Genomic DNA, 23304 nt, shown 5'->3' on the forward strand with positions numbered 1-23304 from the left:
AGTTCAGCTACAAACAAGTCATCCGGTAGAGAGATCAGCTAGAAGGATCACCTTGCAGAGAGGTCAGCTACAAGGAAATCACCCTACTTCATCTTTTCTTCCTCCTGTAGTAAAGAAAAAATGACAGGTTAAAATCCCTAAAGCCGGCCATAGGTATACAAATACAAAAAGAAGTGAAATCTAATCCAAAACAGCCAAGCTGTAAAAAAATAGTGCGGCCCTGAGAAAGGCTATGGTGAAAAAAGATGTGAAATCCAAGGTGGCGGCCAAGAAATGGCTGTGATGGTAGGCTAATGGTAAAAATTTTAATAACAACAATTCAGGTGAATTTGGTGCCGCTTGGTCTTGGCACAAAATTCACCTGAATTGTCGTTATTAAAATTTTTACCATTAACCTACCATCACAGCCATTTCTTGGCCGCCACCTTGGATTTCACATCTTTTTTCACCATAGCCTTTCTCAGGGCCGCACTATTTTTTTACAGCTTGGCTGTTTTGGATTAGATATCATTTTAGAAATAAAGTGATGTATAGACAAATATGGAAAGTCTCAACAAATTTACTTTAATAAACAGGTCTATATATAATCCAAGACAAAATAAAATAAAGAATTTATCAGGGAATTCTGAATTACGTACCTGCACATCCATACACAAGTTCAAGAGTAAAGTTTGAGTTTTTGTTGTTGACAAGGCTTCCACAAATTCTTTTTACTCTATCCCAAGAAAAATCTGGACCATTTTTCTATAAAGTCAGATCACACAATTTCAATGCAATAAGTTGTGCACGCACGCATCTTTAAAATATATGAAAGGGCATCCACTCACACAATACAAGTACCTTATATTCTTTCACCACTACCCAGGGCATCTCATGCAAAACTGAGTCATTGGTCTCAATGTAATTCAAATGAATGGCTGATTCCAGCCCTTGTACTTCTTGTGAATGATGGTGCAAAATAACCTGTAAAATGATAGTGGTAACAAACGTACAAATGTACAGGATCAGACTCATTGGTGTATACAATAGTTCAATCAAATGCCAACCATCAGAATGGCACACTTACTTCTTGAAGCTTGTAAGGAAGCTTATTAACTTCCAGGATGGTAAAAGTTTGACGTCTATGAACAAGATAAAGAAGTGAAGTACAGGTATACATGTATTACAAGCTTCTGTGGTATTAACACCACACAGATGAAGTTTGCAATAAGGCTGTGAATGTACATAAGAGCCTAAGCAATAGTGTGCACATACATAATAAAATGGTCATCATTTGAATCAAAACAGGTTGAGTTTACACAATCCATATCACCAGTAAGCAGGTATACAACATACCATAGTAGGTGATATACATACAGTATGTTGGTTGCTGTGGTACACCCCAGGGGCAATGGTGATAGCACTAGCTATTTGTTCAAGACTCTATTACACATATGTGCTCATATTATAATATTATACACGGTCAAGTATATTTGCCTATATAGCTATACACACCACACTTTCACTGAACCAATGCAAGCCTACTTTTTACTAGCACTAAGTACATAACATTTTCACAAAGCCAGTATATGTATAACAATACAAAAACCATATCTATAAATGCAAAAAAAAAAAAACAATCCAATGCATGAAATCAACACTCACATGATTGAAATTCAAGTCACAAAATACAACAATACTCCATTTCACCTTACAATCGCTTCAAATTATTTTTATGCATTAGGTTCTACATCTCAATTAGGTCAGCAATCTATGGCTCACCCTGTGATGCTATCACTATATAAAGACTCACTGCACTGGCCCAGACCTTGCCCGAGTGAACAATTAACAAAAAATATTATATTTACAAAAGGAGTGTATATAGCTGTACTGCAAAGTTCCTTTTCAGAAATAAAAGTGTTATTTGTGTTGATTTGAATTTCCATCATGTGAGTGCCTATTTCATGCTTTGGATCACTCTATGTGTTTACTGGGCGAGATATCCATATTGTTAGGTAGTTATAAGTGTTGTATCCTTGCTATTGGAGACTGTTTCACTGATTCATCACTGATTCATCACTCATTCAGGCACAATTGTGTTGTTTTGGTCGAATTTCTACACATATATATGGGTCATCCAGGGCAAACAAGCTTCAATTTTAATCATACTCTGCATGCAGGTACTTTACCTTGTACTGGCTGTTGCTGACACACGGCGCAGTTGCTGCTCTGTGTTCCAGAGGAAGAAACATTTTGTTTGTTGTCAAAAAGCTGCACAGATCGTGCTGCCACCAGAAACTAACCAATGAAATCAAACCACCGATAATTTGAGTTGATAATAGACTACTTGAACAATGTGCAAGTTGAATATCATGGCATATGAAGAATCCTACGAACTGCTGTAGCAAAAAGTCATGTGATTTTAATAATATTTTTTAACATTTTCTACTAGAAGAAAGTGACAAACGTGGCTGGTGTTATTCAAGTTACACTTAGCGTAATACATGAAAATAGTTAGGTAGGATATCAATTTTTCGCATTGTGGACCCTACCTAAGGGTGCTGTTTCTAATCCTAGGGGTGCTGTTTCTAATCCTAGGTGGTGCACTGTTCCTAATCCTAGGGGTGCTGTTCCTAATCCTAGGGGCACTGTCCCTAATCCTAGGGACACTGTTCATAACCTACAACCGTGTTTCTTAACTACAAGTATAAGGAAAAAACTGAAGGCACTGCCAAGGTGTCAGGATGGTAATGTGAAGCTGGTTTTGGTTTTTTTTTGCATATAGCATCAAAAGAAAGACTGAATGGTGCCAGACTTAATGCTATTGGGTGAATATACATCCCAACTATTAATTATATACCAGTTGTAAAATGAAATGGACATTATGCTTCGTTTTCAGCAACAGTACGTTCAGCCCATTACACAGCATTACAAATAAAGAACACTTAAATAAGCCCCTCTGCAATTGATCTAATCGCCATAGAAAATACAGACGGTTTTTGTTATAAACATAGGCCCACTCATACATCAACATAAGATGGCGCCCGAATTAATATTTTCGTTCAAATGTGCACTTCATGCAGCTACATATCAATTACTGACTCAAAAGTGAAGTGGCCATTACATTTCACTTTCAGCTATGTTCAGCCCGTTCCACAGCACTGCAAACAAAGAACAGTAGGAGAAGTGCCTCTGCAATCAATCCAGCTACCACGAAACATACAGACGATTTACGAGCTCAAACCATAAGTAGCTATTACGCTTTGCTTTCACCTATGTTCAGCCTGTTACACAGCATTACAAACAAAGAACAGTACAAGAAGCATCTCTGCAATCAAACCAGTTGCTATGGAAAATAAAGGTGATAAGACAGGGAAGCCACGTTGTGCTATCACGAATTGACACCTTGCGTTATCAGCGAAAAGAACTGGAACACAAAGGAGAACAAAGGCAAGTCCATGATGCGTGCATTGTACATATTGCAATTGGTGAAAAAGTACATCTTGGGATGAAGCGATGTCAAATAGTGAAGAAATCAAGCCCATAACCTTATCCATTGTTGAGTTATGCTTGGCTAGAGGCATCAGTCAGGTAGTCAGAATAAAATTCTGTTAAATAGAAATTTCCAAAGAATTATTCGGAAGGGTTTGGGGTTGGTCTGAGCCGAGGACATTGTTGGGCTTGGCTGTGCTGCCAAGTTGTCATGAAGGGAAATTGAGGCTGGTTATAGGGTGATATTTTGGGCTGGAAAAGCCAGTTCTTCATGATTCCTAATATACGGTACCACCATACTGTATGATGTACATATGATACAGTATCACTATGCCCCAGAAATGCTTGTAGAGCCTACAGCTTTTGCTGAATTAGGCGGCAGAAAAATATGGCAGTGGAACGTGGAGTATGAGGGATGTATAGGCTGGTTAACCTGTGTTGCTACAACAACTTGTAGTATTCCGTTGTTCCTCCTGCCTCAAACTACACTGTAACTACACAAAAACAATAAATGTGACCCGCTGAGTGAAAACTGGCTGTTTTCACAAAATTCTATTTTGCTATAAAATATTATTGAAATACACTGGGTAAAAATACACATGCTACATGAAAAATTTATGCATGCTTTAATCACATTAGTACACACTGAAATAAATCTCAAATCAATAAAACCTATATACCAATGGATTCGCCTGTTCATGGAGAGTATGAAAATCTTTGTTTTGTGTTCACAAAGCAAGGGATATGTGAGTTATGGGTACTTATTTACAATGCAGTAAAAACAGCATTCACCATTGTCATTTCTTAGTTGGAATGGCCTTCTTCTTTGCCAACACAGAGTATAGGAAAAGTACTATACCTTGATTGATTTGCCAGCTTGTGGTGCACAGATTGAGCCAAGTCCCATCTTTGTAGCTTGTTTGAATCATAAGTTATGATCAATTATCTATGCGCCTGTAATTTATTTCCCATAATGTTGCTGTACAAATCAAGTTTATCACTGTTCCAACTGTCAAGTACTATAACTCCAAGACCATTCATCACAAAAGGCTGAAACTTTGGCTGCCCACTCTTTTGTTACTACTATAGATTGCAGAGATGCAATAAAATGGAATTCAAGGAATGTGCAAAAACGGCCGGGTTTTGCTCAGCCAGTCACAAATATGAAGGGCTTCATGTTCATTAACTTTTCATACTGCTAGAATGGTTCATGGCCTTCTCAAAAGGTGTTGATAGTCGCTCAAAAATTTGAATGATTGCCCATGACTATACCATAACTTAAGCCTTATTATTTTATGTTCACCAGGTAAGTAGGTATACAACATATACACAGCAGGTGATATACGTAGAATGAATCAAGATGGACAGATGGCGATTATAAATTGGTAAGAATATTGTATCCACAGATGTACTTACCTAAATGTATATGCTCTATGTAAAAACAACCTCAAATCTTCTTCAGTAGAGTCTTCACTACAATGGAACACTTCATAGGATTCTGGTACTCCATTGTATATTTCAATCAGTAAAAGAAGTAATTGTCCATTATCATAATTAGGAGCATAACGGACAATTTCTTGAGACTGTATGTAGAAAACAAAGTACTAAATAGATATCTAAGAACTGTCTTAGCATGCAGAATGGAACCACTCATTCAATTGTATGGTAGTCAGCCACTTTAATAACAAGGAATATGCATGTAATCTTGTCAGTACTTAAAGAACAGAATAGTTGTTCAGTTGCACAAAAGTGACAAGTGAATTGCATAGGGGAGAATGCATATAAATTTGTTGCAATATTCACTTACAGGTAACAGCTCCTTCCCTCCAATTATTGCACTCGGTTGAGATCTGCTGTATAAAAAGTACTTAGTCACAGAGCTATCACTGCATAAGTGTCTCAAGTATTTTCCAACATATGCTACTGGTGCTTCATTTGAAAATGACTTTGTAACTGCATTGTCCATAATAATATCTCTAGAATTCTATGCACAAAACACATATATAAATAAATGGTACGTATGTAACTACATCTGCAAACTAACAAAACTATACCTTTACAGCTACCTTCAACTTTTTTGCAGTTTCACTATCATTTTTAAACAGAATTCCGATCTCCTGCATCATTTCATTAACTGAAAACTCTCCTGTTGTTAAAATGTCATAAAAGGAAAGAACTTTAGAGACACTGAAAAACATCAACTTATCATAAGTTTTGTATAAGTTTCTGATTGTGGATATCCATTCCTTTAGTTTGTTATCTGTATCATCAACCTGAAGTGAAAAGTGAACAGCACATATACATTAAACATGTTATAGCAAATTCTCCTACGTATTGCAGGTACATACACTTACATACCTTTTTCTTAGCATCTTCAAGTTTATCGTTGCATTGAATAGTATCTGTTTTTTGGAGGTAGTCTGGGTGTCCCAAATCCCTTAACTTTAGCATGGTATGATATAAAGTTTGAGCAGTCTAAGAGAAAAATATGATGTATGAAAAAGTCCAATATGGATTCAAGATTGGTGACGTCACTAAACCCCTTTACCACTATGGGATATGTGGGATATGTACCTTCCTATACTTTCTACCTTATGAATAAAAGGGAAGTTCTAGCAATGAGAATGCAGTTGTATAAGAGTAGCAAACAATAGCTGCTCTCTTAGAGTGTCTGACATAGCAGAATGTATCATACAGCATGGTAGTACTGCATGTTATAGTTTAAGCACCACTGCACATGTGTACGGAACATTCGGGGAATGTCAAGAGGCTAATACAACCCAAGTGCTGTATTTTCCTTGAGACACCCCCAAATGCTGTATTTTTCTTACACACAAGCATAGGCAGTGTTTAAAGTGATAATTATATTGTATTTCCTGTGGTTGGAGCATTCATCTTGCATGAGCAAACTGCTTCAATTTTCAGTGATCAAGTTATCAGTAATAACTGGCACTTAGCGATTTACAATGTCATGCACATGATCAATTCATGCACATGATCAATTGTGCTGTCTAAGGGGGGTTGATTTCTTAACATTCCATACATACATACCTGTTCTGCATAGCTGTACTGTATTTGCCCATTATGCACATAAGTTTCACCTCGTGCTGTATTAGCCTCTCGACACACCCCCTCGTACTGTATTTTTCATACACACAAGCAAGGTGGTGCTTTAAGTGTTATATTGTACTTCCTGGTTGTCTGGCTCAGAGCGATTTTCTCTAGTACTCAAACCGTTGCGATTTTCGGTGATAAGGTTATCAGTAAGTGTTTAACTAATCTATTTCTAGTTGTAGAACGAACTAATAGGATTAGTTTCACTAGTTTTAGCAATTTACAATGTCACGCACGTAATCAATCATGCTGTCTTAGTGGAGTTGTGTTTAAAAAACTTCGTGATCAGATGATCAGTAAGTGTTTATGCAATCTATTCCTAGCCGTAGAACAAACTCGTAGGATTAGTTTGGCTGGTTTTAGCAATTTACAGTGTGTTGTTTACATAAAATTCCTTAAATAAATTCTTTGCATAACTGTACTGTGTTTTCCCAATTAAGCATATAACTGTATTGTATTTGCCCAATTAGCTGCATAACTGTACTGTATGACTCATACAGTACAGTTATGTAGTTGATTAGTACTGTATGGAGAATACGATATGCGACATCGCTTTGATTCTCCCACGCAAAGTACAATATCTAGTTTATACAGTACAGTTATGTAGCTAATTGGTACTGTATGAAAAATACAGTGCGCTGCAACACCTGATACTCCCACACAAAGTACATAGTACGTATTGCACTTTCTTATATAAAACTATTGACCAGAAACCAGCCTCACAATACCTTCATGGTGCCTTGGCAGTATTGGTTAGGTATAACCAAGCCCAAAAGTATCTTCGGTACAACTAGAATACTTCCAATAGGTTGTTACATGATAATAATAAATATACTTTAGTGGGATTTTCTACTGCCTGACTGATGCAGTCAAACAAGTGTAACTTGATAACAAAGCTACGGACTTGATTTTTTCACTGTTCGACGTTACTTCAGTCTGATAGGTGCCTTTTAGCATACTGTACTACATACAATGTATGCTTCACAGTGTCCTCCTTTGTGTCCCATTTATTTATCTTTGCTGATGGTGCAAGGTGCCAATTTTTAGTAGTGCTGCGTGATGACTTCCCTACATTTGTAACAGGAACTGTCCAAGTTTTTCTGTTGTGACTGGATTGATTGAAGAGGTCCTTCTCATAGTGTTCTTTAACCCTCTCACCGCCACAACCTCCATATGGCAGTTTCGATTATAAATGCCCATTGCAGCACATCCTAAACGTCCTGAAACTTCAGTCGAGCATTTTAGTAGCCCCTGCGCTTATCCTGTAGTGGGCACGCCCTTAAGTGAATGGGAACAAGGTCTCTCGCACACTATTGCGCGGTTAGATGATGCAATCTCGTACTTTCGGAACATTGATAACAAGCATTGTAGACGATTCTTCGACATGATAATGGCACTACTAATAAAGAGAAACAGTAATGAGAGGGATTATATAGGTTGGAGTGGCGTGTTGCTACTTTTGTATGCCTCAAAACAGTGACCTCGTGCTTGTATGCGCATGCACACTTGCTCAAATGCTGTAAAACCATACTTAGAGATAATCGCTTCAACTGTAAACAGGTTAGTGATGTTTATTGTATTATTATAAACAGTGCTAGCCTGTAAAATAGTGAAATTTCACGTTTGGTTTCACTTAGACCGATTTTCGTACTTTACAGTTATATAATGGATTTGTGGTTGCTCTTGTGTAAACAACAACTTTATAATCGAATTCCTTTTTCTATAGCGAGCAAATTGATATATAGTTTTATAGGATTATATGGTATGGTGTGTAAGTTATAGCAGTTTAGAAACAGTAGATTGGAGCCTCTACAAATTTGGCAGTGTGTGGGTTAATTGTAATTCTGTGTAAACGTGTGAACATAGCTGAAAACAAAGCACAATGACCACCTCACACTTTCAGTAATTGATAGTTGGGGCATGTGTTCATATGAAAACAACAAGCTTTGTGCCATTCTTTCTCCTAATGCGGTATGCGTGCGTTCACTAGTCATAATAATGTCATAAAAACAATTACAAGGAAACAGTAGGAATTAAAGTTCGATTAGGGGTCAAATAAATATAAAAAGTAGTGAAACAAGGGAGCTTGCCAACACCTGAGAATACCATACTAGTAGGCATTCAATCCCTACCATGATGGAAGTAGAGATTAATGTCCACTAGCATACGTATCTTTAGGTGTAGGTGACCTCCCTTGTTTCAATACTTTTTATTTCTTTGATCCCTAATCGGAATTAAAATTCCTAATTAATTTTTTTCCTTGTACTTGTACAATACTGAAAACTGCTTTGGAGCTAGTAAACAGAAAAGGTAATATGTAGCTAATATAATTTGACACTGCAGTTACTTCTACCTGCTTAACCCCATAATATTAAAGATAAATTTGGTAACACAAATTTAGTATAGATGTACGTATGTACGTGTACACATATGTGTATAAAATATATATGTGTAGTGCTCTGCGATATATCGGTAATACCGTTTATCGTGATAAATTATCATAACCATTTATCATATCGTGACAGCGTTTGATAACCGATATATCGAAATACCGGTTTATTGATGAATACTGGCATAGGATTGCTTTTAACCCAGCCTTTGGTGTTTAATTATCCAATCTGTTGATGGTTTAGCAGATACACCCTAAACAAAACCTTGAGGTTGTCACATTACAACACATGCTTACTTGTACTGAACTGTATATTTTTTGGATTTTTGGGATGATACCGCTTCATACTAGGCCCAAGAAATGATGTAATTGTTACAATGACAAGTTAACTATATACCGATATATCGCGATATTTTCCTGTTACTAATACCGTGTATTCAAATTTCAATACCGCCGAGCTCTATATATGTGTACCTGATTCAACTGCTGAAACCTTTTCACAGGTTGCTCTACTTTCTGTGCTTCTAAAAATCCGAGCTTTCTGACAAATTCATCTATTTGCTCACTGTTCCACCATTCTGGTAAACATGACAAATTCTTTTGGGCACTAGGGGGAGTGCTTGATATATTACTATCAATACTTTCACCTTCAAATGATTCTCTTTGCATATGCTTTCTGTGATAAAACTCCCTTTTAGGCTGATAATGGAGAAGAACTTCAGACTTATATTCAACCACAGTACCAGCAGTTGTCTGTGAAACTTTATTACTTCGTTTTGGCACAATAATTAGTTCAAAATATCCAGTGCTCATAATGCAATCTAGTTCTTTAGAAATGTTCTCTAAAGTATCTCCCTATTAAAATGTAATAGCATGCGTACAGCTACATAAAATGTACATGTAGCATTTGCATAAACATTTCATAACAAACATTATCACACAGTATGTACCATCAACCATCAAACAATATAGTATTGTTTGAGTAGGGAATGCCCTTGAAGTGATGGACTGCCCAAAATGTCACATTTAAAAGTTAACCAGGTATCTTATGTAATAAAAAATCACGTTTACACAATAATATTAATCCATCTAACATCAAATACAGCATTAAAACAAGAAACCCTTATAGGCAGCCAAATATAGAATTTCTAAAAATCACCAAAACTCAAATTTGGTCTGATAGCCTGCCTGACCACTGTCACAAGGCCAGAAACCAAATGAAGCAGTACATGGTCACCTACATGACAACAATAACAAACTAACAGTGGCATGTGCCTTTTGGGTGTGTGTCTCTGTGACTAGTCTTTCCTTTTATCTTCGATCAGGCTGGTCACTGTTTTCTTCATGCAACAAAACCATATACAGGATTTAATTCTTTGTGTTAACACTTTCCTTGAGCAGCATATTTAGATGCCACAAAACTATAAGGATGCATTGATTTCACCAGTAAAATGTTTGGCATTATAGGTGGAAAAAAGCAATGAGTAAAATGCTGGCAGAATAGGTGCAATTTTTGTGAAGTAGACACTGTGGAACAACAAGACACACAGTAGTGTATCGTGCGGCCCAAGAAGCAAACAAGCCTCACCGTGAGTATATTTACAGGAAGAAAGTAAATGCGATTTTCACACCTTTGTAGCTCCGTGATTCCTTATCCGATTGAAACCAAAGTTGCTACAGAAGCGTCGGCTTGGTAGGGGAGTCCACAAGCCAAATTTGAAGAAAATCACTTCAGCCATTTCCGAGATACAAGCGGCCAAAGTTTGGGGGGGTTTTTCTCGTTTTTTTCTTCTTCTACTTCTTTTCGCACACTTTGCAAAATCCGCCATAAAACACGAATGCGTGCTCCAATCGGGCTGAAATTTGGCACACTTAAAGGGCTCATTAAGGCGAATCTCAGTACCACGTTTGGTAGGAATCCGATGAACAGTCACGGAGTTATGACCAATTATTTGCCTAAAATAAGGTCGAAGGTCTGTCACGCCCACAGGGTAAACCGCTTGAAGGAATGAGCTGAAAATTGCTATGTAGATGGAGTAACTATCGTAGGAGTGCCTTTTTGTGGTTTGAAAGGAATCCAGTTAACGGCCATCGAGATATGACACAAAACCCAACCTGTGTCACAATTATGCGATCGATTTTTATAAATAAAAACTATTAGTTTTCACGCCTACCAGGCAAACCGCTTAGAGCAGTGAGCTGAAAATCGGTAGGGTTGGCAATGAAAAAATCGACCCTCTTTGGATTAATTTGTAACTCAATGGATGGAGCCTACCAATGGTCTAGTTTTAAATGGTAAGTTCGGTAGCGACCAAATGCCTTCCGTTTGGGATATAGCTGTGTCGTAAATTTTGACGGATTTCAGCTCATTTTCATAATAATGGGCAGGAACATCTAGAATGTTGTCCAGTGCTGTTTTGGGTTATTGGATGAGGTGCTCTACAAAATACACTTGCTTAAAAGGTGATTCGCTGTACTTCAATTTTTGCTAAAACGGCGTTTGATGGGTCTACAATGAAAAATCAACCAACTGAAACTCACTTAACGAAGTCCAAGGTTGGTTTACTAACTCCCAGGCGCCTTTTTGGACCTTATTAAGTGGAGATTTACAGTGTTTACATGCCAACACAAACTGATACCTTCGCTCACGCCATGATTTAGAAACTCGCAGCGTCTGTTTCACCAAGAATACGCATCCATTTTCGATAGTATAGTGACCACCATGTATGGAAACATTGAAGTGCTCTAAACAGCATAGCTGATGCTGCTGTCCATTTTTATCTAAAATCACAAAAAATTAAAATGCGTGCTACAGACACAGCAAGGGGAATCACTGTATTATTACCCTATGGTTTTGATGTAGACTTGGGTAGGATTGATCACCCAGAGTTGGAGGAGAAACTATAGAGGTTGGTTTTTTTCATTGCCAATCCTAAAATTGGTGTGTAGCTGGAATAATTATCATAGAAAATTCTTGTAGTAGTACAGAAGAATCGGATTACAAACCACTTAGTTATGATTCCAAAGCCAACTACGTGTAGCATATGCAAGATTGAGATACTCTAATAGAACAGTCACCCTAATAGAGCATTCAGCTACGTTTCTAACTTACTCCATTATAGAATTATATGACATTGCAAGTTATTCTGTAGAGGGTTCAGCTACAAACAGTTAATCTTATAGACAATTCAGCTACAAGCAATTCACCCTGTAGAGAGTTCAGCTACAAATATGTTGCTGTAGAGATTCAGAACATTATAAGTCACACTGAAGAGAATTCAGCTATAAACAAGTCACCTTGTATAGAGTTCAGCTACAACAAGTCACTCTGTAGAGAATTCAGCTACAAACAAGTCACTGCGTAAAGGGTTCAGCTATAAAAAAGCTACCCAGTAGAGAGTTCATCTAGATCAGCTGCAAACAAGTTACTTTATGCAATGTTCAGCTACAAGTAAGTCATTCTGTGGAGAGTTCAGCTACAAACAAGTCACCGTGTAGCTGGAGAGTTCAGCAACCAATCAAAAAAACCACTCTGTAAAGAGTTCAGCTATACAAACATGTTATAATTATCTCTATAGAGAAAGTTATAACTCAATAGAGAGATCAGCTAGAAACAATTAGTCATCCAGTAGAGAGATCAGCTACAAGACATCACCTTATAGAGAGTTTAGTTACAAAGAAACCACCATGTAGAGAGTTCAGCTGCAAACAGATCACCCTGTAGAGAGTTCAGCTATGAACAGATCACCCTGTAGAGAGTTCAGCTAGAAAAAGTCATCCTGTAGAGAGATCAGCTAGAAGGATCACCTTGTAGAGAGTTCAACTACAAATAAATCACCCTGCAGATAGTTCAGCTACAAACAAGTCACCCTATAGAGAGATCAGCTAGAAGAAGTTACCTTGTACATACAAAGAAACCATCATATAAAGAGTTCAGCTGCAAACAAATCACCCTGTAGAAAGTTCTGCTACGAACAGATCACCCTGTAGAGAGATCAGCTAGAAGAAATCACCTTGTAGAGAGTTCAGCTACAAAGAAACCACCATGTAGAGAGTTCAGCTGCAAACAAATCATCTGTAGAGAGTTCAGCCAGAAACAAGTTCACCCTGAAGAGAGATCAGCTAGAAACAAGTTACCCATAGAGAGAGCAGCTACAAAGAAACCATCCTGTAGAGAGTTCAATTACAAACAGATAACCCTATAGAGAGTTCAGCTAGAAATAAGTCATCGTGTAGAGAGATCAGCTAGAAACAAGTCATCCAGAGATCAGCTAGAAACAAGTCACCCTGTAGAGAGATCAGCTAGAAACAAGTCACCCTGTAGAGAGATCAGCTACAAAGAAACCATCTTGTAGAGAGTTCAGCTACAATCAAGTTACACTATAGAGAGATCAGCTAGAAACAAATCATCTTGTAGAGAGTTCAGTTGCAACCAAATCACCCTGTAGAGAATTCAGCCACCCTGTAGAGAGTTCAGCTTGAACAAATCACCAAGTAGAGAGTTCAGCTACAAAGAAATCAACATGTAGAGAGTTCAGCTGCAAACAAATCACCATGTAGAGAGTTCAGCTAGAAACAAATCATCCTGTAGAGAGTTCAGCTAGAAACAAATCACCCTGAAAAGAGTTCAGCTACAAACAATGAGAGTTTCAGCTACAGTTCAGTTATGTAAGAAGTCACCTTATTAACTACAGTATGTGATAATCATCATTCAATGTTAAATATACAAATATTTCATCAGACAAAAGCTATACACACAATTACCTCCTTTCTTCCACAATTCCTTACAAGTTAAAAAGAAGCATCAAAGCCATATGGCCAGCTTTGTGGCTTGCAATGCAAAAAGAAGTGATATCTAAACCAAAACAGCCAAACTGTAAAAAAAAGAGTGCAGCCCCCAAGGTGAAAAAAGATGTGTGGATTTCGGCACCAAATTCATCTGAATTGTCGTAATTAAAATTTTTGCCATTAACCTACCATCACAGCCATTCCTTGGCCGCCACCTTGGATTTCACATCTTTTTTCACCTTGGGGGCCGCACTCTTTTTTTACAGCTTGGCTGTTTTGGTTTAGATAAACTTTGCACAAAAGATCAAGAGATCTAATAAACAGTCATTTTAAAGTGAAATTGTAGCTTTGCACTTTGAAATGGTCAATTAATAAAACTATTGCTATTGCAACAAAATAGATAACTCTGGAGCAAAACTAGGCTAAGTAAAAGAATTGCTGGAAAGAAAACTAGGTAAAATAGAGAGTCATCCCTACAAAATTATTTAAAGCATTTACACTACTGTAAGAGATGCTGGACACCCGGTAGACACCTGTCACTTTATGATGGGTTTGCAACCATGCCCAGCAACAATCCAAGTTGTCTAATAACAATTAAGCACGGGAATCACACCTATTAAACAATCCATTAATGCTGAACTCACCCCCTTATTGGTCTAGCTATGATAGCATGGTGAAAATAAAGTATATTCACTATACCCCTTGGTACTCGAGAGGTACTTTAATAGAGCAGTCACCCTAATAAAACAGTTATATAATAGAACAGTCCCATGTGCATAGCTGCATAGTAGCTATACCAACAAACTAAACAAATTAGTACATTTAAAACATTTTTAAAATTCAAGAGATAAAAAGTAGTAAAACAAGACAGTAATGATGGTATTACAACATAGCTCGGTGGGAAAATCCCCCACTTTGTCATCAAATATAACACAGGATTTTCTCACAGAGCTATGCTGTAATGCCATCATTATTCTATTGTTTTATTGCTCACCTTCATTTTTAAATTAAATATCATACAGTATGATAGTACTGTATAGTAGGGACAACGAAGGTGTGAGGCATGGCCCATGATAAAATATCATCCAAAAAGTTGCTTCGATTTCTCTCATGACAACATGACAATATTTGATGAGTAAAATCTAGCTCAAAAGTGCCTTCAGATTGACTCAAAACATTTTTGTCAAGTTGCTACAGAATTAAATATCTTAACAGAATTTTGTACTGCCTGCTTGCCTGCCTGATATTTTCAGTCAAGCATAGCGGAAAAGTGGCTAAAGCTACAGCACTATTTCTTCCACAGAAATGCTTCAAATTCATTAAGAAGAAACCTATGGCATATTGATAGTAATACAATATGTGTGCTATTGTTTTACTTTTATCCTTCCATATACTATAGCAGCCATAGCACAGTATGGCTTCAATCTCCTGGTGTGTACGTTTCACAATGTTATTACACCAAAATATTGTAATACACATGCAGGTAGTTCAGTGAACTGTTCACTGTTGTAGACAAGATGTCGCCTGCCACCAGGAAAAGGACTGCTTGTAGAATGATATGTACAAAGCGTATGTATGAAAGTAGACTATTGTTATAAATGAGTTAGTCTGGCATAGTTGCGTGTAGGTGAAATAGTCTGGCGATTACGCTAGACCTTGGTGCTGTTGCTGCATTGGTGTGTATCAGTAGTAGGTGCAGCTGGAATCTAGTGGATATCCCTGGTGCTTTTATGAATATAATTACTAAATACTTTGCCATTAACTTATCATCACAGCCATTTCTTGGCTGCCACCTTGGATTTCACAACTTTTTTCACCCTGGCTGTTTTGGAGGGCTGTTTTTGATTAAAATTTTAATTCTCCAGCAAACTTAGCCTATGGACCAGACACGGATGTAAATTGCTCAATATACTTCATTAGAATAGTCATTCATTCTATTAACACTACCAAGCACCTTCAATAGACTTATTTAATTTGAGTGAATAAACTAATTGTGCAAATTCTGCACCCTAGTATCAGGTGTAGACAACATCTCTTGCTTCACTATTTACTTTTTAGCTATTCCCTTGCTATACTGCCTTTTTTTTTCTTTGATCCCTAATCCAACTTAAATTCCTTCTACTTGTGTCATTTACAATCATGATGTGGCCACTAAGACCATCTTTACTATCTCAGCTTTATAAGTATAGACTTAATACTCCTTTATGATGGAAAACTACATATGTAAATGTACACACATTTGTCAAACACAGGAAAAACCTCACTTCTGCTTTAGAGAACCACAACTGGATCATTGTGATGTTAGAATTCACAGTTTCAAGCTGGCAAAAATCTCTTCTGGGATCACGTCCAAAGCCAACACCATCACTGAACAGCTTGAGTATTTTGCTCATTAATTCTGTTAAATTTTGTTCAGTGTCTAAGAATGGAGCAATGTATTGAAAAGCTGGTAATAGATGGTTTAACACTCTTTCATTGTAGTCTTCATGTTGTAGTTGAGCTGTTATCAGTTCAATTTGAGATCTGAAGGCAGATCTACTAGCAGTGTCACCAGTAAAAAGCTTTCCTTTGATAAACTGGTAGAATTCAGGACACTTGGCCACTGCTGGAAATATTTTCAGACACCTCTTTGCTTTAGAATCATCACTAAAATTAAGCATTTTCCAAATATGCTTCATGTGACCACTTGCTTTTTGGCCAGTTATCTTTGCTTTATCTTCTGTGGTCTTCACACTGCTTGCTATCTGCTCTAACTCTCTTAACTTGGGATCATTCAAGCATTTACTAAGGTGATACTGTTCACATACTTTTGGTATCAAGGAAATTTGTTTTGAAAACTGAAACAATTCCAGCATGTTCTTTATTCCTTGTTTACCTTCTTCATTCTCAGTGGAAATCTTTTGGAATCCTGGAAATGCACTCATGATCTTGAATTCACTGTCAATATCTAGCTTTGGTAACAACTCTTCCATCGAACCTTTAATGTCCTCATATGTAGCAGTACCCTCGATCAAACTCAAAATAAACTTTTTGGTGTTTTTCAAAGCAACAGCAAACTGTACATAGAGACATAGAGATGAACACACTATAAACAGAGTATATTTATAAAACAAATACACAGTCATTTAATCATACTGTCACAGATCACACTACACACACACACACACACGCACACACACAAGTAGCCACGCACACACTTAAACTTCTTTGCTTTAACAAGCATGAATTATGTAGACTGTTGCATGCTGAAAGGGTGACATACCTGGGATATCTTCTCATCAGCGTCCTTAGTGGATTCTTGACGGCCAGTTATTGAAATGAATACTTTATTAGAAGATACATTCACTGGAACTTTTGAAGTAGATGTAGTCACCATTTGGTATTTCAAGTATTTGCTAAATACTTCACAATTGTATAAATAAAAATAAACAAAAAAGTTCAACTGATCCCAAATAGGATCAAGAAAAGACTCCAACTCAGTAAACAATTTCAGTAATAATTTCAAAGTTACTGATTTTCTCAGTGACAAAATCAATTCAGGATCCAATTCAATTTCACTGCAGGATTGATTTAATTTTAACTGAACATCACTAGCATACACTGATGAACCAACTCCAGGTAGGACAACATAAGATTCAACCATTTTCAAAATAGTGTGGCTGAACTTAACTCCATAAGAATTCAACATTTCCATCAATGTGTAATGCCTAAATTCACAATAAAATTAAAAATATTGAACAAATAATGCTGCTATCAACTGTATACAGTATGATGCCTTTGGCCTGGATACTAAGAATTAACATTATAATTTAGGAACTAGTTTAGGTTATAAGTATCCATGCAAAAACAGTAAAGCTGTATAAAAAGGGTGTGGCCTTTGAAAGCCTGGGTGGAAAAAGTTGTGAAATCAAAGGTGGCAGCCATGAAATGGCTGCAATGATGTTGATAATAAATTTTATTAATGCACAAAGTCATTACAAAAATTTATTATCAACATCACTGCAGCCATTTCATGGCAGCCACCTTTGATTTCACAACCTTTTCCACCTGACGTTTTGAAGACCACACCCTTTTTATACAGCTTGGCTTATTTTGCGTGGATTTCACTTCTTTTTGTATTTTAAATATATACCCAAAGCCAACCATAAACTGGCTTTGAGGTTTGTTTTTACACAAATCATTGCTCTACTTATCTACAGATGCTATAAAGATGATGTAAGACAAACTAGTACTACTGATCCGATTCCAAAGCCAATTTATGCTGATATAATTAAATTTTAGTGTTTGCATAACATAGTAAATTCTTTCCAAATTAGGTATATACACATGATGTACTATTTGTCTATCAAGATTTTGCAGCGACTGTTCTATTAGAATTTCTTGGTTTTCATGCTAAGCATTGATAATCAACTTTTACAAAGCAAGTCCTGCACCTTTCATGCTACAATACAATATGTACCACGAAACCACCTAACTTCAAAGGCAAATTCCAGGGTACATATCTTATAAACCCTGGTTGGCCATGGTACATTTAAGTTAAACCATGGCTGGCTATGGTACATTTAAAATGTACTATGGCCTTGATATCTGATGAGGTAACGTTGTTTGTTTTTATAAGAATCCTGGCAGTATTCGATTGTGGGAGTTTATTATTACTCACGTGATGAAAACCATGAACCCGATTTTGCATTCTACAGCACTCATACGAAGGCGATTCGACATCCTTACCACCCTATGAGTTGACAAACGGAAGTTTAAGGTGAGAACTAGTGTCATGGTTAATATACAACCGCGTGTCTGCGTATTTGATTACGTACCACGCCCACTTTTTGTATATCATAAGGTAACCACTCTACAGCGAAGCTTACCCCTCTGGATGTTTAGAAAACATTGTAAACAGTGGTTAAACGATGTAGCAACTTTGAAATACTTGTTAAATCGCAAAATTGAGTGTTTCCGTGATATTCATAGGATTTTCCCATTTATGTTAACAAATGTAACTGCAACGTTACTTGCTGCTGACCCATAATCGAATTTTACAAGACTCTCTATATAATAAATCCAGCGGGTTGCCTCGTATTGGCTTGGGTGATTAGTCGCCCACCACAGTAGGCTATTAGCCTACATGGTACATATCAGTTGTATCACGTGCCCTCGTGATTTGCCTGATATGTACACCCACGCTCTCAGGCCTAACGGCCCTCGAGCTTGGGTGTACATATCAGGCAAACCACTCGGGTACATGATACAACTATTACATACAGCCTGTTGTCACAAATTTTATTAGCATAGCACTTATTATGATGATTATGACGATGACAATTGGCACAAGTAGGTCTTAATAGTAGTGTACTATCCTGCCAATCTGTACCAAAATTGTTATAATATCAACTTTGATTTGGTGGAACACTAGAGAAGTTGTAATAGTATTGTTTATTTGAATACTTTTGTAATGCTCTATTAGAGTGCACATTTTTTGAGTATTTCTAATAGAACTCGCATAGAATGTTCTAGAACAATCTATGTTTCCATTGGTAGATCTATGAAATTATGAACTTTTACTATTGAATAGATTTTAGCTAGAATTTTCAATTATATAGCAGAAATTAAGTGCAGTGATTAGCCGTGATAGCAGTGGCTCAGTGGTTAAGGATTTAAATGTTCAATATAGAGGCCTCTGTTTTGAACGCTGGTAAATTGTTGACATTTTTCATGCACCTTTTTTACCCCATGGTGACTATTCTATTAGAATATTTCTATCCCATGATTTACGGTTCTTTGGATTTTGCTTTGTAACTCTATAGCTGTCAATGCAATTTCTTTTAGCCCACAAATGGTTTTAACTATGATGGTTAAGTTATACGCATACCGATTTTTAAGGTATTCCCATAAGCGGTTTACCTTGTAAGCATAACAACAAATCGACCTTTCTTAATGCAAATAATCGTCCATAGCTCTATGACTATTAATCAGATTTACACCAAACTTGGTACATGATTGTGCCGCAATACATTCTTAAAGTGTACCAAAGCTCAAGAAAAGCAAGCTATGTATTTGCATTTTATAATGGTTTTTGTATAGTGTGTGAAAAGAATAATCTAAGCCCCCTAAACAAAGGAAGAAATTAAGCCAAATTTTGAAGGTTCATATTTCATGATTACGTTAGGCAATCTTGCTCAAATTTGGTATAAGGGGTGCTGAAGGTGGAGGGGTTCATATTTCATGATTACGTTAGGCAATCTTGCTCAAATTTGGTATGAGGGGTGCTGAAGGTGGAGGGTATCTGCAGTATAAAAATGATTCCAATTTGAGAAGGGAGCATGGAGCTATATGAGTGAAAATCGCATTTTTTTCTTCCTGCTAAATTGCTAATATACCCAAGGTGTGGTACGCTGGCTTTCTTGACTGCATGACACACTACCGTGTGTCTTGATCCATACAAAAACAGCCAAGCTGTGAAAAGAGGTGCGGCCTTAAAAGCCTGGGTGAAAAAGTTGTGAAATCAAAGGTGTCAGCCACATAATGGCTGCAATGATGTTAATGCTAATAAATTTTAGCAATGCACACAGCCATTTTATTTATTACATGTAGCATAAACATCATTGCACCCATTTCTTGGCCACAACCTGTGATTTCACAACCTTTTTCACCCAGGCTTTTTAAGGCTGCACCTTTTTTCATAGCTTTGCTGTTTTTGTGTGATATCACTTCTTTTTATAATTGCAAGTTCCAAAGCCAGCCTATGATTGGCCTTGATAACTACAGGAATCGTCAAAGACTGCATGATTATAATATTATATGCATTTACAAAGAACTGAAATAAGATGACTTTTGAAGGTGTGTATATCCCAATGATAGCTGGGCAGATTTGACTCAAATTAGGAATTGGAGATGCCCTACCCTTCCACAGCAGAAATGGCTAATTACCAATCAAGCACTATTGAGCTACAGATACATAAAAACAGTATTTTCTTGGTTCTGTAATGCCCACACCAGCTGTACTTGGCCATACAATACACTTGATATAGGCTATTTCACAATTTTTGTATTACTCTAATAGATGCACACATTTTTTCTGAGCACTTCAATACAACACATATAGAACATTCTAGAATTTCCACTGATAGATCTATGAATTAGTACTAAACCAGAACTTTCATTTATAAGGTAGAAATTAAGTGAGGTGAGCAACTGACAACAGTAGCAGAGTGGTAAAGGGGTTGGGTATATAGGTGTGGAGGTCTCTGGCTTGAAAGATATAGTAGAGAAATTAGTTCTGATTTTTTGTGCATGTTTTCACTTCACAGTGATTGTTCTATTAGAGTATCTCAATCGTGCTTTTTTTTCACATGTTTTGTTTTGTTTTGTTTTATATCTCCTTAACTAATACTCTCAAACCACAAAAGGTTTGCACTATGATAGTAACTCCATGTATAGACTGATTTTCAAGTTATTCCATCAAGCGGATTACCCTGTTGACATGACAACAATGCGCTTTTGCAATTTTCAAAACCATGTATAATCCCATTGCTCTTAGTTTGATCTGTACAAAAATTAGGCTGCAAATGTGCTGCATTATGCTATTACTGCCCTCTAAATTTGAAGTCAATTGATTAAAGCATGTATGAGTTATAGCGAGTGGAGCAAAAAGAAGAAAAATAAGCAGATGAAGAAAATATGAAGAAAATAAGACAAACTTTGAAGGCACATATCTCAGTAATGGCTGGACTGATTCAACCCAAATTTGGAATAAGAGGTAACCTACCACCAACAAAACGTCTGCAGCAAAACTGGTTAATTTCTATTCAGGCACTACCGAGCTACAAATGCATGAAAACAGCCTTTTCTTGGTTCCTGTAAAATACACACTTGTCTGTCGCACATCCGCACTAGCTATACTTGACCACATGACACACTATCGTGTGTCCTGATACAGTTATGCATCTAATCCAAAACAGCCAAGCTGTAAAAAAAGGGTGAGGTCCCAAAAAGCTATGGTGGAAAAAGATGTGAAATCCAAGTTGGTGGCCAAGAAATGGCTGTGATGGTAAGTAAATGACAAAATTTGTAATAACGACAATTCAGGCAAAATTGTGCTGCCTCCTCCAAGTTTCACTAGGTCTCGGCAACACTGAGAAGACAAGGATATTTATTTATTTGGCTTCAGTAAATTTTACTTCTTTGATGCCACATGACCAGATGTACTCAGCCTTTCACTTGCACAGCTAATGCACAAGTACTTCTTTGCAAGTTTTGCCAATGTAGGATAAGAAAATCCATGGACCTTCCACCACCAGAGTTTGAGAAATGGGTATGGAGGTCCCTGGTTTAACACAGGTCAATTTTTTGACATTTTTAAAAATTCTCAGTGACCATTCTATTAGAGTATTTTTTACTCTGCAGCTTTTCACCAAGTTGGTTTTCTCCTTGTGACTCTGTAGCTGTCAATGCAATTTGTTTAAACCACAAAGAGTTTGAGCTATGATGGTTAACCTATGTACCGACCAATTTTCCCATAAGTTGTTTACCCTGTAGGTATGACAAAGTATTGATCTTTTTTTAAAATACAAACAATCATCCATAACCAAGTAAACATCCATCAGATTTAGACCAATATTAGTTCATGAATTAACCTTAATACGCATGACTTTGAAGTAAGCCAAATTTCAAAGTGATTGAATTACAAATTTGTTTTTTGTAAAGATTTTGTAAACTGTGAGAAAAGGAGAAAAATCAAAGCTCCCCAAAATGAAGAAAGGGCAAATGAAGAAATTAAGCCAAACTTTGAGGGCGTGTGTTTCATGAATGCATATGGCAAACTTGGCATGTAGGATGCTGTGGGTGGAGAGTGTTTGTAGTCTAAAAATCATTTCTTTTGGAGAAGGGATTACAGAACTACAGTATATGTATAAGTGAAAATCATGTTTTCTTTCTTCCTGTCAAGATATCCACACAACTTTCTTGGCCACACGACACACTACTGTGTGTCTTTATACACAACCAGTGTTACCAAATTTTGTCATGGTGGGTATTACAGGTTGTATTTTTGAGTGCAATCTTTTAAAATTCCTTCTTCAACTATTAATGTACTTTATGTATGTATGTACATGTGCCAGCTTCATTATACAGAAAAGCATACAATCTTGCTCTTACGTACCATTCCACATCTTTGTTACCCTTCACTAATAGTAGACAAAGTTTTTCATACAGTTTAGAGTAACGCAATTTAAACTCTGCAACCTTGTCTGCTCGTCTGCTCCGTAAACCAAGTGAGTAGTGCCAAGCAAAGTAGCAAGGTCAGTAACAGTTGTTAAACTGCTAGCATATGAAAAAATATCATCATAATTACATTCATTCTCCATAAACAGCTCTTGCCAGTGGATATATATTTTCTGTATTTTAATAATCCAGTTAAAATAATCTTTAACATCATTATTAGGATTGTACTTTATCTCTTCTGGTAATTCATGCATTGGCTGTGAAATATTCTTCCTTTCATCACAGTATGCTTTATAAATCTTACTGAACTTCTCAAGGGCAAA

The 23304-nt window shown here is 36.8% G+C and overlaps 1 protein-coding gene across 1 annotated transcript in view; it reads right to left on the bottom strand.

Moving 5' to 3' along the window:
* Positions 1 to 23007, bottom strand: part of LOC136262908 (uncharacterized) — an 84517-nt gene extending 61510 nt beyond the window's left edge. Inside the window, exons 1-11 of the mRNA XM_066057326.1 lie at positions 22920 to 23007; positions 17025 to 17469; positions 16027 to 16818; positions 9449 to 9829; positions 5830 to 5946; positions 5526 to 5744; positions 5279 to 5455; positions 4888 to 5054; positions 1067 to 1121; positions 841 to 963; positions 639 to 744 (exon numbers count right to left, since the gene is read on the bottom strand). Coding sequence (XP_065913398.1) covers positions 639 to 744; positions 841 to 963; positions 1067 to 1121; positions 4888 to 5054; positions 5279 to 5455; positions 5526 to 5744; positions 5830 to 5946; positions 9449 to 9829; positions 16027 to 16818; positions 17025 to 17456 — 2569 coding nt within the window. The 5' untranslated portion in view covers positions 17457 to 17469; positions 22920 to 23007. The remainder of the gene's footprint in view (positions 1 to 638; positions 745 to 840; positions 964 to 1066; positions 1122 to 4887; positions 5055 to 5278; positions 5456 to 5525; positions 5745 to 5829; positions 5947 to 9448; positions 9830 to 16026; positions 16819 to 17024; positions 17470 to 22919) is intronic.
* Between the last annotated feature and the right edge of the window lie 297 nt (positions 23008 to 23304).

The sequence above is a fragment of the Dysidea avara genome, chromosome 8 (assembly GCF_963678975.1).
Source record: "Dysidea avara chromosome 8, odDysAvar1.4, whole genome shotgun sequence".
Classification (NCBI taxonomy): Eukaryota; Metazoa; Porifera; class Demospongiae; order Dictyoceratida; family Dysideidae; genus Dysidea; species Dysidea avara.